The sequence below is a fragment of the Zootermopsis nevadensis genome, unplaced genomic scaffold, assembly GCF_977971745.1.
Source record: "Zootermopsis nevadensis isolate Lab colony 2312 unplaced genomic scaffold, Znev_1.0 Znev_ptg000003l, whole genome shotgun sequence".
In the NCBI taxonomy this organism is placed as follows: domain Eukaryota; kingdom Metazoa; phylum Arthropoda; class Insecta; order Blattodea; family Termopsidae; genus Zootermopsis; species Zootermopsis nevadensis.
In genome coordinates, this window is record NW_028259135.1 from 6,479,107 (window position 1) to 6,494,574 (window position 15,468).

The 15,468-nt window shown below is 36.5% G+C and overlaps 1 protein-coding gene across 1 annotated transcript; it reads left to right on the forward strand.

The window, feature by feature from the left end:
* Positions 1–578: 578 nt before the first annotated feature.
* Positions 579–15,296, forward strand: rdgBbeta (cytoplasmic phosphatidylinositol transfer protein 1). Its single transcript, XM_022059027.2, has 8 exons — positions 579–797; positions 891–1,039; positions 2,748–2,836; positions 4,654–4,724; positions 4,825–4,896; positions 5,820–5,918; positions 7,252–7,407; positions 7,967–15,296. The coding sequence occupies exons 1-8, from the start codon at positions 747–749 to the stop codon at positions 8,264–8,266; spliced, it is 987 nt and encodes a 328-aa protein (XP_021914719.1). The 5' UTR covers positions 579–746; the 3' UTR covers positions 8,267–15,296.
* The last annotated feature ends 172 nt before the right edge of the window (positions 15,297–15,468 follow it).

A 15,468-nucleotide genomic window follows, 5' to 3' on the forward strand; every position in this document is an offset into this window, starting at 1 on the left:
TGTCCAAACCAAGAAGAACATCTTAAGAATTATCATTATTTTCCTCTAGAATTAAAGACCAAAGCCGTTTTATTATTAACAGTTGAAAATAATTACAGTTGCTCACACTGAATAATCGGGGATAATTATTTTTATACAAACGCTTCAAGAACACAAAATACTGAAATTATCATCATCATCAAGTGCACCACAACCCAGATCGGGGTATTGGCTTCCGCTCTTTTTTTTCGGTTTCCTAAAATTGGTTCTGCCACAGGAATAAGTTATCAGCCTATCGCTAACCCTCAACTTTGGGGACCAGTCCTTTGAATTAATGTCTCGTGGGCTCGCGTGGACAGGCTATACCCTTGGACAATGTGTAGCTCGGGGTGCCTCGAGAACGCCACTTCCCCATTTTTTAACCCCCTGAGGGTAAGATACTGAAATACTAAGACTATTACTAGAAGTGGAGGTGTGTTCTTTTGCGTGTTATGTATATGTGAGCGTGTATGCTCTGATAATCCATGTGTAAAGCCTTGATCACAGATTTTATAAAAACATGGTCTAAGGTTAACTCCGAATGTCAATGTGTTCTATTAATGGAACGCAACTGCGTGGTTACCATACATTTTAGTCATGTAATGCTTTCTGCTTGTTGAGGGAAACAAATTTGAATGTCTTGATAGTGTCTGATTCATAAATATTGACATGTGTAATTGAACAACAGTTTGTATTTAAGAGCTTTATTCCAGTATTATACGAAAGTTATGGTTCTCACAAAGGAATATCGGATATGTATGCCTTTGACTGTCGAAGAGGTAAAGTTCGTGATACTAAGGTATTCAACGAAGTCAGCCAATTGAATGAAAATGTTTTGATTGACTAATAATGTTCAATATCATTTACTACAGTACCAAGTTGGTCAGCTGTATATGATAGCACGTCACAGCCATGAGCAGACAGATTCAGGGGAGGGTGTAGAAGTGGTCGAGAACGTTGCTTGTGAGGATCCAGAACACGGGAAGGGTCAGTACACGGAGAAAAGGATTCATCTATCTAGGTATTGTGTTTCTCAGATGTGTCAGTTATAGACATTGCGTAGATGCAATTCTGAACTTAGAATATAGTAACAACAACCTGTTAGTGTAACATCAAACCATTCGAAGTCTTATCAAACAAAACTGCTTAACAGTTGTGCTTTTGTAGTGAGTTTCTGTTTAAAGAGAACCTAATCAGACGGATAATACATCTCCATGGAACAAGATATAGAATGCTGTGCTGTACAACTGGAATTTTCCAACATACTTGTTTCAGCCATATATAGAGCACCCACAGATTTTTTAGCAGTTCTTCCATAGTAAGACTGCATTATAAGTTATATTTTTAATCCAGAGCTGATTTATCATCTGTGGTGACATAAATATGGATTTTCTTATCAAAGATTACCACGAACAATGTCTAATTTCCCTTCTAACATAATTTAATCTCATATCAACTTTTACCTTCCCAAGAAGAATTGAAAATGCTTGATAATGTTTTTGTAGGATCATTATTCAATAAAGTGAGTGGTGAATGGACTACCTGATCATGATGCTCAGCTAATAGTGTTAATAATATTACACATGTTGCCAATTACATTTGAAGAAAACAGAACAGAGTAATAAATGGTAATACCATAAATTGATTTACATCCCATGTTCGAAATGATAAATGGGAATTGGTATACAACATTCATGGGCTTTATTTAAAGTTTAACACACTTCTAAAGATATTGTGATTGTTTAATAATCCAAAGTGTCTAATTCAAACATTTAAGACTTTTTGAGCAATTTTTACAATTATTTTGGCTGTGTTTTATTAATACAGCATGGCTGGTGGCAGAGTTATACACAAGTGTCGCTTCTCAGCTTCCTGCAGGAAATGCATGACTCACCACCAAGCACTGCAAGATTTTTCTGATATGATTCAGGTATCGCTCCATAAAAACATTAAAATCAACTTACCTGTGTTATTAGAGGTTCTGAAAATGCTGTCCCTATACATGCACACACTCTTTCTGTCATTTAAATAGGTTGAAATTCACTTGAATAAGTTTTTCCTGATTAACTTACAAAGTTTATCTTTTAGTTTTGCTTTAAGTCCTCTTCTGCCCAGGGTTTTCTTCACTAGACTTTGTTTTTCAGATCACCCCATAAATAAAATTTGAATGTGTGTGTACCAACCCATTAATTTTGTACTACCAATGTTCTAGCAGATTTATTCTTCTATAACTGGTGCAAATGTAATTCCAGAATGAGAGAATTATGTGAAATGTAATGTATTAATAAAAGTGGTGAGGGGTGAGGCTATTTTTAGTGTATGGCAAATAGCAATGAGTTCTGTTAAATGATAAAGAGATGATGGGATGTGTCTGAAACTAATTTTTAGATTCACTATGGCAAATATTAGAAATATCTTTTTTTAAATGCCTGTAACTTAGGTTTCTATCGTTGTAAGTTGTGTAATGCCTCAATAGCATGGTATGTGAAGAATCTTTGTATAAGCTTGCTTGCCCTCTGTTGAGTAACTGAAAAGCAACATCTGAACAAAAGTTCACAGGTAACAGTTTAGAATTGTAACAGCTTCACTTGTTTGTAATTCTTTGTTTTATGAAAGTTTGCGCTTGCATTTTGAACTGGCTGCTAATCACTGTTCACATGCAGAGGGACAATACAGTAATATTGCACATGTGAATGTTTGTACCTCAATTGAACATTGTGTTTTTTCAGTCGACTTCCATACTGGATCCAGTCATTCATACCGAAACTATTTTATGTGACAGAAAAGGCATGGAACTATTACCCATTCACTATCACAGGTGCGTAGGTATGACACTAGGCGGCAGTATTCTAGACACACACACACTGATAGGTGTTTGTTGTTGAAGGAACTTGAACTGAACCATGAACTGCTTAACTGCTGTTGAGTTGAACAGGAACTAAACTAGTTTTTATGTTAGTTCCAGTACTTTCTTTAGTTTATTTTTCAAACAAATGAAACGTGTGGTCATCTGTATCCTACCTTTCTCAAAGAGATAAAAAATATATTATTTTGAGATTTTCATGGCAATTCTGAATAACTTATCAACTTTTTGGGTTATAGCATTGGTATAAAGAAACTTGTGAGTTTCTCTGAATTTTCCACCAGAGCAATGTGGTGATAAAATTAAGGATAAAGTAAATTTTATTCAATTACTGTTCCGTTACAATATAGTATTAAAAGCAAATGCTGGTGATTGCCAAATGTATATCACTTAACATTTGCATGGTTCTGTGTGATAGGAACAGGGTCTGAATTTTGAGTTGAAATTGATTTCTGCGGCCTCAGTACCTTTTCGATACTTTTGTTTACTGTCTGCCAACTTCATGTAGCATTTAAAGTCCATAAAGCTCCTGTAGAAATATTTTCCATGGAATTGAAACTGAGATTTTTATTGACGATATTTTCGTGAGAAACTCAAGTACCATGTGCGCTTTCTGTCTTCCTGGATGAGGGATTTAGAGGACAGACCACACACATTAGTTTGAATACAGAACTATGCTGCTGTTTAAATAGTTGTGAAACTTATCCTTAAATAAAGCCTGGAACCTGGAAACAAAATATTTGGTCTAAGAGCGATGAACTGAGGTGGAAATGGCATTGATTACACAGCGGGAATGTTACTGTCCCTCTTGAAATAACTTAAGTCAGTGGTACGGGTTCTCCTGAGAGCAGCAGATGGCCATTGAGCTCGTCAAGATAGTCCATATTATTATGGAATCCAAAGGTCCACCATTGTGTAGCAGAAAATGGCCATTGGTTTGTTGTTAATTCAGTCCAGTTCACACCCTTACATTCTGACTTTTGCAGTGGTTTATTTCAGCATAACTTATTTTCATGAGATTGTTGAAAGTGGCTTTGTATGTATCTTGTGTTTCTCCTGAAGCACTCTACAGGCCTGGTCCAATTTTTTTTTGTTTTGTTTAATCATTGTAATGGTACCTGATAGACTTATGAACACTTGGTTTGGCTTCTCTCATATCCTGTTAATTTACTCTCTTGGATCTGAATATTGTGGTGCTTTTAGGCAGTTTAATAAAGGAACTTACAATGCAATGGCCATGTTACATGGTTATTCATCCAGTTGGTAAGTGCAATGGGCCTTTGATATCTGTTGTTGATTGGTTCCTCAAAAAGTGTGATGAATAATGTAATAATGGATACAGAGCAATGCACTTGCTTGTCATGAGTGTAATTCTTTCCAGGGAAGTCATTAGAAACTTGAGCAATAAACTGATTTTTCAACATCAGTATTGTCAAAAGTCCTTTTGGCCTTCTGCTGTATTAAGGTGAAATTCGTGTTATCAGACATTTTCTCTGGTTCTCAAACATTTAATTCTGCCAGGCACCGCCAGTTTTGCAACACCTTCATGTTTTTGTTTATCATTCAATACTGAGTACTTGTCTGCCAGCTTCAAAATCAGCAATAATTTTAATTTGTTTTCAAATACCAGATACAAACATGAATGATTTATGCATAAATAATGGTGTTAAGTTATGAAAACCAGAAATAATAAGTGACAGGTTTGGTAGCTGATGGATATCGAGGGCCCGCTCTTCTTATTATTGAATTGTGTTTCTGTTTTAAATGTGCAGAAAGTGGATATACAGTTTTCTGCTCCTTTGTTTCATGTTCATTCCGTTCGTGGGTTGAAACAGAATACACCGTAAGTATACCTGTTATGAATAAGACTGGATAATAAATTACTGTCTTCTGCGTTGAATGAAATCAGTCTGAGTCTTGCGTAAATTTGACATTTGTTACAGTGCTCGTTTATACCCAAGTTCAGCATATCGATAAAGACAAAATATGAAAATAACAATGGAAGCACAGAAAATGTAAGTTATACAGTTTCGGTTAAGTCTTGTATGTAGCCTTCATTTTTATAGAAAAAATGTTATGTATTCTTTGCACGATGTGCATGAAATTAATGCATGTAGGGTTGATCATGTCTGTCTGTATGATTCCACTCATAAACTGCTAGATGGATTTGGATGAAGTTTGTTGTGGACATTGTGCCTTTGTGGTCTACCCTAAAATTGTACTTCTTAATTTCTTACAATCAGAAATATCATATGGTGGCCAAAGAAACTTGTGAGGAAGAATTGACACTAGTGCCACGTATAGTGGAGCCATTCTTTGTTGTAGGGTAATAGATTTTTAAAAATCACATCTTTTTGTATAATATAAAGTAGTGTAGTGTCTGCATTGAATAAAAAAATCTGCTTCAGTGGATTTTGATCCCATGACTACAAAAATAATAGTTTGTAAATTAATAAATTGGATTACAATTTGCTCCACTTCTGTCTTGTATCCAAAACAAGAATGCTAAGTTGCTCTCTTTGGAGTACACCAAAATTCCAAAGATGTTCTTCATGCTACATCATATATATTATTCTTGCACCAGTCTGATCCTGGTTCATTGTTGTACCTTAGGCTGTTCTTAGACCAATGTCAGCCAGAATAATTTTCTTCTCACCTCCTTCAATGACATTAGACTGTTTTTGATCTAACCTCCACAGGCGGGTCTGCATTTCACCTCACAATTTTGCCAAGCTGGTATTACTGTGTGCAGGTGATTTCAAAGTGTGATCTTAGAGTCATCTTTGGTGGCATGAAATCCATACCAAATTTCATCCAAATCCATTCAGTGGTTCTTGAGTTGAATCATGTTGACAGACTGATAGACACACAGTTTGTTTAGTTCAATTTGAATTTTTTCTTATTGTGTTGGTCTCTGAAATTATGTTGTCTTTTTCAGTGTCTTAATCTGGATCCTGTCTCCCTAAATGAAAGACTCATAGAATTTGTTGACATTGCGTACGATGAAGTGAATCCAAAACACTACAAGGAAGAGGAGGTAGGGATTCTGAATGTTGTGTCAAACATCTAATTATAATTTCATTTGTAGGTATAGTGTGATTGTGATATTTTTTAACCCATGAAAATGTAAATAACTCTGTTTAAGATGAGTATAGGCATGAAATTTAGACATATCATTCTTTGTTGTCTGCGTGGTGTTTATAATTCTTTGGCTGCTTGCTTAAAATTTATTTTAATTCCTGTGCCCATTCAGAGACATGAATTTTGTAAGACTTTCATCTGTATGTGGGAAAGTTGCTGCTGAAAATTAAAAATCTTGAATAGTGTTACAATGTTAAAAATGAAGCAGATTGACTCGTACAAATTTTATATGATTCATACAGCAGCTTTCAAAGTATGCAAAATTTATTTGTAAAACACATTTTCTGAGTTCATTACTAAAGTAAAGTAAAGCTGTCCTGATACACGTCATGTAGGTCATTTGGGGCGAGTGGAAGTATAGCTCCCACTCCTTGACCTCAGCACTAGTTGGGGGTGAGTGGTCAGCATCACGCCCTGGCCGTGCTTTCCCTCGGGAAATTACACCGGTACCCATTGGATAGGAGGCTACCACCAGAAATTTAAACATAAAGTTGGAGAGCATGAAGTGTCCCGTTTTCTCAACTATTTATCTGTACCTTGGACATTTTCCATTGTTAAAATAAAAAATACACACAGTGATTCAGAAGCTGGTTTTGGCTGCATCTTGGGTAGAAGCGAAGAATATGTACTGTGTAGGACCTTTTAGATAAGGGTACTGTTTGCCATGAAGCGTAGTGGTAAGGTATAGCTAGATATAACTGGTCCCATGGGGTAGGTATCTTGTTCTCTTCTCTGAGGATGGAGTCTGTACGCCTCTGAGAAATCATATAATTTTTATACCTAGATAGTAGATACCCCCAAAAATGTCCCATAATGTCAGTAGCCCATTCTCAAAAAACGTTTATATTTAACATGGATGCAAAGGCTAGAAGAATATCCTCTGCCTCTGTCAGGGATCGAATCCCAATTGCCCAACCTGTAGCCAGTTACTATACTGACTGAGCTACAGGAGCTCACAGGAACGTCTCTGTACATCCTGTATAAATTACTCATCCCATTTTTGACTCCAACAGTGAAGAAATAGGCAGTATGTTCCTCTGGAATCTTCATAACCACCTGCATGGTGTCACACCCCAGTATACCACAGTTGATACATTTAAGATGTTCTGGGTTTGTTTTTGGCTGTTGATGAATGTGGATATAAATTCTGGAATAAAACCCAGCTGTCAGGTAATTTTATTAATTATTAAACATTGGGGAATTCTAGTGGCATATCACTCTGCTTGTAGGATGTGAGGTACTTCCAGTCTAAGAAGACAGGGAGGGGTCCCTTGGTTGAGGGGTGGAGAGAGGCTGTGACTCCCATCATGTGCTCCTATAAGATGGTTCAAGTCTCATTTGAAGTGTGGGGCCTTCAGACCAAGGCTGAAGATCTGATCCAGAGGGTATAACATCTCTAGTAACTAGTGTGAATGTTTCATGAGTGTTTGCAATGTATCTGTATTGAGAGGCGACTCAGGTGGAATACATTCATGATAATGAAACAGTTTCCAAGTCTGAGTTAAGTTGGATTGGGTTGTTTGAAAATATTGTGCTGATTTTTCAAGTTTTAAACATAATTTTAAATGTGTCATGATTTATCATTCCATAGTCGGCAAGTTCCAATATGTAGTTTGAAATTTCTTTGAATCAATCTTTAGTTTAAATGAAAGCACATATTTACGGTTGTGGAGTGCAGTGTACAGCCATTATTTCATGTTGTTTGTATGTTTTTATATGTCTTCTCCTTTAATGTTTGTAATGCTGAATGTATAGTTCTTCTGTTAGGAAATTCTTTGAATATCAGGGAATCATTTACTGTTATTACTACTGATCCAACTTCCTTCATTTGTATTATTTTATGGTATGGACCCCATAAACTGCATTAAAGGAGGACATTGATGTGTTACTTCCAGGAGAGCCACTAGACTGCAGAAGGTAAGAAATTTAACATTGTTATTTCAGAGTATCCGAGAAATCTTGCTTCTTGGGCACAGACAGGCATTTGCTTGGATAGATGAGTGGTATGGTATGACACTGGAAGATGTCAGGATTTACGAAAAACAGATGCAACATGAAACCAACACGAAGGTGGTTGGGAATGGTGACCCTGACGTGACCGCATTGAAGGATGAGAATGCTGTTCATTCTGGAAGTGATACCATCAAACCTGCGTCCACATCATCAACACCAACGGCACACACACCGACAACTCCTAACACTCCATGTACACCAAAGTCTAAGTCATGGTTTTCTTGGTCATAGTAAATTGAAACAAAGTTAAAGGCACTTCTACTTATGTATTCAGTAATACTTCACTTTGTCAATGTAAGACTTTTTTCTGTCTTGTAATGTGACATTGACACCAACACATGGAAGTAAATGGTGTTTACCAAACATCGTAGTTATACATTACTGTACTGCATTTTAATGGTTGTTGTTTTCCTACCTTTTTATTTAACTCAAACCATGGATTACAGAAAGTGAATTGTATCATAACATTGTGAATTAAATTATGTATGTGTATACTACATTATATAGAAAGCAGATCTATAGACAACTAGTGAAACATGAATACATTTTAGATAAAATGCACATTATTTAAGCAAGTAACAAAGCCTAGTGAGATGTGTTAGTTTGTGACCCTAGAGTGTTTGATGTAGTTTTCTGTTGGGAATACACTCAGCCCTCAGTTTGTCACCTGCAACGCACCGAGCGAATAGTGAAGTTATCACTCAGTTCCCATCTTTGTGCAGCCTTAAATTATTTCTTGTACAAAGAGAATGCAGGAAGTGGCTTCATTCTGCTAGACAGAAGAAAGAAAGCTTTCAATATAGTTACCTGCTATTGGAGGTTGACTGTATCAATCATTAGAACCTCTGTAAAATTTAAACATAATCTCATAGATTAAATTTGCTTATTGTTACAGTCTTTCAGTTTTATTGCCGCCACAGAATTTTTATTTTTACATCACCAATTTTATAGTTTGAATCATTATTTGAAGTTATTCTTTGTTTCTCTGAATGATGATTCCGATGTGAACAAAAAGGAGGGCACTCACCTCACACTCACCATGTGACTGGAGGTAGATGAGCTCACATATATCACCTTGGTGCACACTCATAAGAAGTGAAACCATTATTTATTAATCACTTCTCTGTCATATGTTGGCCATGGGATTATGCAAACCATTTTATCATGTTTGCCACACTTTTTATGAATTTATTAATACCTCCCATTAGTTAATTTTAAGCGTTCTGTACAAAACACATCATGAGTCAATGAGGACTCCAGTAGGTACTGTTTCGTCCATGAGTTTTGTAGTAATTCAACTGCAGAAATGGTCTTGGTTTTATCCAACAGTTGAGTGCAGAATGATTATGGATTGTCATATCTGATAAGGGCTTTGTTTTGTGTCACTGAGATCGTGGAGATTTTACATATAGTAGCGCAACACTTAACAGTGGTTGCACTTTATTTCTTCATGTTGTGTGGGACTGCATACCCACACATGCAAGTAGTCACGCCTTAAACTTCTTCTGGGTTGTTGTGCCATGTAGTCTGGTAGAAGATTACCTTCTACATCTACCAGATTACATGGCACAATAACGAAGAAGATGGCCATCTTCAGACTCTCCGCCATGAGAACCTCAAGTCCTACTACGGATAACTACTGTTGGCAAAAATTACTATTCTTGCCGTTCATCAGGCAGCTATTTGGCGGGACCAAAGTCTGTTGATTTTATCATTTTACAACCGTTTTATTTTATCAGAAGTATAAAGTTTGATGGAAAAGAAATTTTAATTTTCGTGCTGGTAGTAATATTAACTTTTTATGTTTTAAGTTTATTAATACTGGAAGTTGCTTACATTATAGTTTAACTCAAGATACAACTGTTCTTAAAAATATTTTTAAAGCATGTGTACAAAGGTATATATATGAAGATGGCCAGTGTTGTAATATCCAATCTAATACCCCTGGAAGCATGAGGCCAATACTTTGTATTGTATAACCTTCTGTTATAGGTGTATGAACACGTATGTCTGTTCATACTGAATCAATCTTGGCAGAAATTGCGTATGTTTAATTGTACCATAGCCCAAATTGGCCTGCTTACTCCTTCTGTTCTTGTATTCCTATTTAGATGATGAATGTTCTAAAATAAGAAAGACTGAGTGTAAAAAATTTTGTGGCCTGTAGTCTGCAGTCTTTCAATCAAGATACTTTTTCTCAATGTGGGTATCATTATTCTTAGAAGCACACGGATTTAAATTCATAAAGCTGTTGCTGGTTGAACAGTGATACAGCAGTGAAGTAGAACTGATGAGAGGTGAAAAGAATTTCATGAGATAAAATTTATGAAGAAGCAATGACAATTGTTTGTACAACAAAAGGAATTAATAAAATTAGAAACAACATGTTGGAAGAATGAGTTTTTGGTGATCTTAAGAAGATCATAAAATGTCAACCCAGAAGAAGTAGAATATGTTTTGGAAAGATTTTGTCATGTATAACTCTAACAGGACAACTAAGTCTTATACTGGGATGGATGATGATAATGATCTTGGTGACATACCTTTCTTCTGTTTGTTGAATGATGCGATTTTCCCACATTTAAACTTTGAAGCAGCCTAGGTACTTGATAGGTATATATTTAATAGATACAACTTATGTAGTTAGATATTTTAATGATGATTATGGGCTTCTTGAAAGTACTAAGAAAGATCATGAAAACTGTGGGATAGCTCAATTGTAAACATTTATGTACTTCACCATATACGGATGGTGCCAAGAGATTTCAAGTGGTTATTGTCAAGGGGGGTCAAAACATGTAAAGTTTGAGTAACGCTCGTGGAAAGTGAAGTGTTATTGTACTGTCTTGAATCAAGGCCTGACAGTATAAGACAATTACTTTATATGAGAAGTTTCTTTTAGGTACAGAATAATTTTTGTACCTGAATTAATTATGTTGTATTCTTTCTTATAAAAGTTTGGTTACATGTTTTGTATATCCTGTAGAGTAATTCAATATCTAGTAAGATATTAATGTGTTTATACAAAAAGTTATTATTCTTTAACTCTTGATTATATATTAGAAGACTTCACTGCACCTTACTTTAATTAAATAATTGTACATTCTTTTTTTTAAGTAGACAGCTGCAATTTTATTATTTTGTCATTTCGCATTATGGGTATTTCCTTAATATGAGGTACATAAATGTGGAAGCTATTTTATTGTTTCATATATAAGCTATGGTTTTGTGTTACTGTTGGATAGACATCCATCTGGTATATAGAATTAGCAGTGAGAGAAATTGTGTAATAGACAGGTGAAAGTCTACTCCAATATCAGATTCATCATTCTGCTGTAGTCTTGTATAACTTCACCTGTTCTGCAAAGGCAGTGATCAGTGGTTAGCTGGTATATGCCCGACACTCCTCCCTGTTAACAACAGCCTTCAGTGAGCACAGGTCCACCAAATTAAAAATACTTAGCAAATTACCAGTACTAGGGTGTGAAACTTAAGATACTTGCATCAACGGTGGCCTTCTTAAGGATTTGGAAATTTTTATAATCTGGTGTGTTATGACTAGAATTCTAAAATTTTGCACAAATGACACACAGGCAAGGGAAATTAAAGGGATGCACAGAAACTGTTTAAATGCATGGTTTGGGAGCCACAAACCGAATTGAAATTTGTACTTGCAGGCCGTCTTGGTGACCCAAGTGTCCAAAGGTTGCCCACCTGTAGAATTATTAAAGAACGGCAAGAAAAAATTTAGGAACATGCATTTTCTACAAAGTATATTTGTAGGTATAAGATTAAAATGAAAGGCACTTTAAAAAATAAAATGAAAGAGTAACAGATTCAAATTTGAATTTTATGTGATGTTGAGTTAAGAAATTAGTAGCGTTTTAGTCTAATCCCTAACATTCCAAGGAGACAAAATTGGGGATTTTCTGATGGTGCACACTTTATCGGCTTTCTTGTTGTTGATTCTTCTTTTCTAAGCTAGTACATAGCCTGTCTCACGTTGCTCGACATGCTTTTGCTTCTCTGCCTGCTGTTTTCTGTTGTGTGCCCTTCACATTTTCTTGTCCACGTCTTGCTTCTTCTTTTGTCTCTGTTTTCCATTTATTATTACCAAAATGAGAAACAAAATTTTGAGCTTGATAATTAATGCTCTTTCCTTGAATTTGTGTTATTTTTCTTGTCTGGTTTTGGTATACTAAGAGGCTGTGTAGGTTGCCTTCAGTGGACTAGTGGTTAGTGTGCTCACCACCGGACCTAAGGTTCGTGGGTTTAATCGATTGATTTTTAAGGGTGATATAAATCCGTAGCACAACTTCTATCGGAGGGGAAGTAAAGCCGGCAGTTCCATGTCGTAGATTTACGGCATGTAAAAGAACCTTATGAGCATGATACGAGATGTTTCGTAAGCAAAATTCAGTGGCCATTTCTCACCCAAGTCTCCTGATTAACTGCTAGATGGCTCTGGCAGTCACATCAGGATTGAATAGAAATTGTGCAGAGTCAGTGGGCTGGTCACTCACTACTCATAAATGCACACTTCAAGACTAAGAAACCTCCAAAAAATGAGGTGGCGAAAACCCACAACTGGGTTTTAGAGCCAAGAAACAAGAAGAAGAGGCTGTGTAAAACATTTGTTCTCATCCTTACTGGCATCATCATCTTCATATGATTCATTGGAAGATAAAGGACAGTCTTGCGATGGAGGTGTGTCTTGAAGATTTCTTTAGAAAGGTGATGTGCTGGATAATCTTGTTTTTTCATTTACATTATTTTCCTGGGTTAAAGTAGATAGTACAAATGATTTGTCAGGAATGATATAGAGCAGGGGTGGCCAACCCAAATGATCTTTCGGGCCACTTTGGAAATGCATCATAACTCCGCGGGCCACATATAAAATTATATATCCCCATATTAGATTTAGATACACTATAGACATTTTTTTGGAGTGAAAAATTGAAACATAATGAGTTATTATTATTGTGTTTACTATTATTCTTACATGTAAACATAGATAATATAATAATAATGATACTAAGCGTACATTTTGTAAAAGTGTGATGAATCTCGCGGGCCGGAAAAATGTTCAAGGCGGGCCACATTCGGCCCGCGGGTTGGCCACCCCTGATATAGAGGCTGAATGGGACTTGGAATGTGGAGATAAATTGGTAGGTGTCGCTGTTTGTTGGCAAACTTTCTTGTTGAATTTGACTTTGATAATTAGCCTGTCATTAATGCTTTATCCATTCCAAAATAAATTTAAGTTCTTAGCAGCTTCCCTTACAGAACTACCTCTAGTGACTTGTGCCATTGCATTCATCAGTTGATCTTGGATCTGAAGTCTGAGTTTTATACTCATATTAAACTGCAGAGTTTGAATAAAAACTGTATTTCACCCATGCATAGAAAGTTGCACGCAGAAATGGAACTGGACACATGGCAGTCGAGAAGTAGAATTACCGCACAACTATTTACTAAATTTATCCAAGTGGTTGAATGTTGTTTTCTTCCATTGTTTACACACCTTTCTCTTAAGGCATGTATGGTTCTAGTGAAAAGTGCCCCATCTTGCATGTTTTCTCTGAAGATCCTTCTTCATGTCTTAACACTTCCCATCCCTTCACACCACCTCCTCAGCTGGGGCTCTTTTTCATTGATGATTTCGCATAATGATATGGCTGCAACAAAAAACACCTGTTGATTTTGCATTTTGGACATTAAAAACATTTAATTGGAAACATTTTGTGAATGACTCATTGCTTGTCATCTATAGGCTTATGTCATATTAATGCATGTGTGTGCCAGGTGCAGTAGTTTTTGGCCAGTGGAGATGCGGGGGGACGGACCTACTCTGTGTACCTGAGGTGGCAAGGTCAGTGTATTTGTTTTGTTTGGGTGTTCAGTCCGATAAGCTCCTCGTCCTTCCTGGAGGCAGACGAAACATTATACTATCATACAAGTGACTCGCTCCTAGCCTTCCCCTCGTATATTCCACCTGCCAAAAACTATTGCGACCACTATATCTTCTTCTTCTTGTAGCGTTATAACCCTCTGTGGGTCTTAGCTTGTTCGACGAGTTTTTTCCATTCTGTCCTATCATTCACAATTCTTCTCCATCCCCTCACTCCCATCATCCTCACATCCTCCTCCACATCATCTGTCCATCGTTTCTGTGGTCTCCCTCTCATCCTTCTTCCCATCGGTCTCCATTCCATCACTCTTCTAATTACCCTGTTTCCTTCCATAATTGCGACCACTAAATGAGTGTATATATTATCAACGTATCTAAACTATGATATTTCAGTAGAATTTTCTTCTTGGACTTTGTACATGTCTAAAATATAAATAAAATCAATATTTTGGAAGCTGGATTCTACTTTCATCTTCAGGAAAAAGAAAAAACGATGGACCCTATTTCTTGGGCTCCCTAGTAGAGCAGCTGTGACATGGAAGTGCCTGGATTAAGAAACTGCAGATGACAGTCTGTGGGAGATAACGCATGGATGTATGGATGGGCACTCAACCCACCTGTAAGATATTCCAAGCAAACAACTATATTTATCAGTGACATAAAATGATGCTTGCAATGTGAGACACTTCCTTATAATTTTTGAGTTATTCATGTGTTTTTGTATGCCAAGTGTTTTGCTTTTCTCTGATATAACACATACCACATGTACTACATTCATGACGAATACTGTAGATTAATTAATTGCTTTGTATCCTGGATTACCCAACGTGGTCTAGTTCTTGTTAATGTGCTTTGCCACTTTCTGAACATTCTTGATATTGTATCGCTGTCTGATGTAAAGTTTCTTAGAAATGCTTTTGACATACAAGATGACGACCGTGCTCAGGTCTGTTCCGCCTGTTACTCATCAGCTCTTTGGCAGTTCCTTTATAAGACTGAATAAATTAAATGCTGATGATACCTGTTGAAGGCCTAATTCTGTCTAATCATCACCGCATCTTTCGAAATACTCTTCCTCTTCTGCACCATTCCTCTCTTAAGTGTTCTAGTGATAAAAATGTAAATCATATGAAGTGAAATGTATGTTGATGGTTTCTGTTATTTGTTAGTTTTATTAGTTGTTATTTATTAGCAAATTTTGTGGTTTAATCCTGCCAATGGCACAGATTTCCTTGGTGGAGAGTAAATAAATGCAAGCATATAACTGAAGATTTGGAAGGTTAAAGTTGAGGAACAATTGATAAATGTAAACTGAAAGAATTAGAACAATAAAAACTGCTATATCAGGAATGATTTGTTTCCATGCTGTGGCTTCAGCCGTCCTGGCGGCCTGACGCTGCCTTTCTGCTGTGTCCAGTCACTGTGTCTGTAATGTTGCCTTTCCAAGTCTAGCCCCACGGCTACCACATATTCTCACTGTCGAGGTGGTCAGCTGGTCCATTGGGAATAGACTACTTCAGTC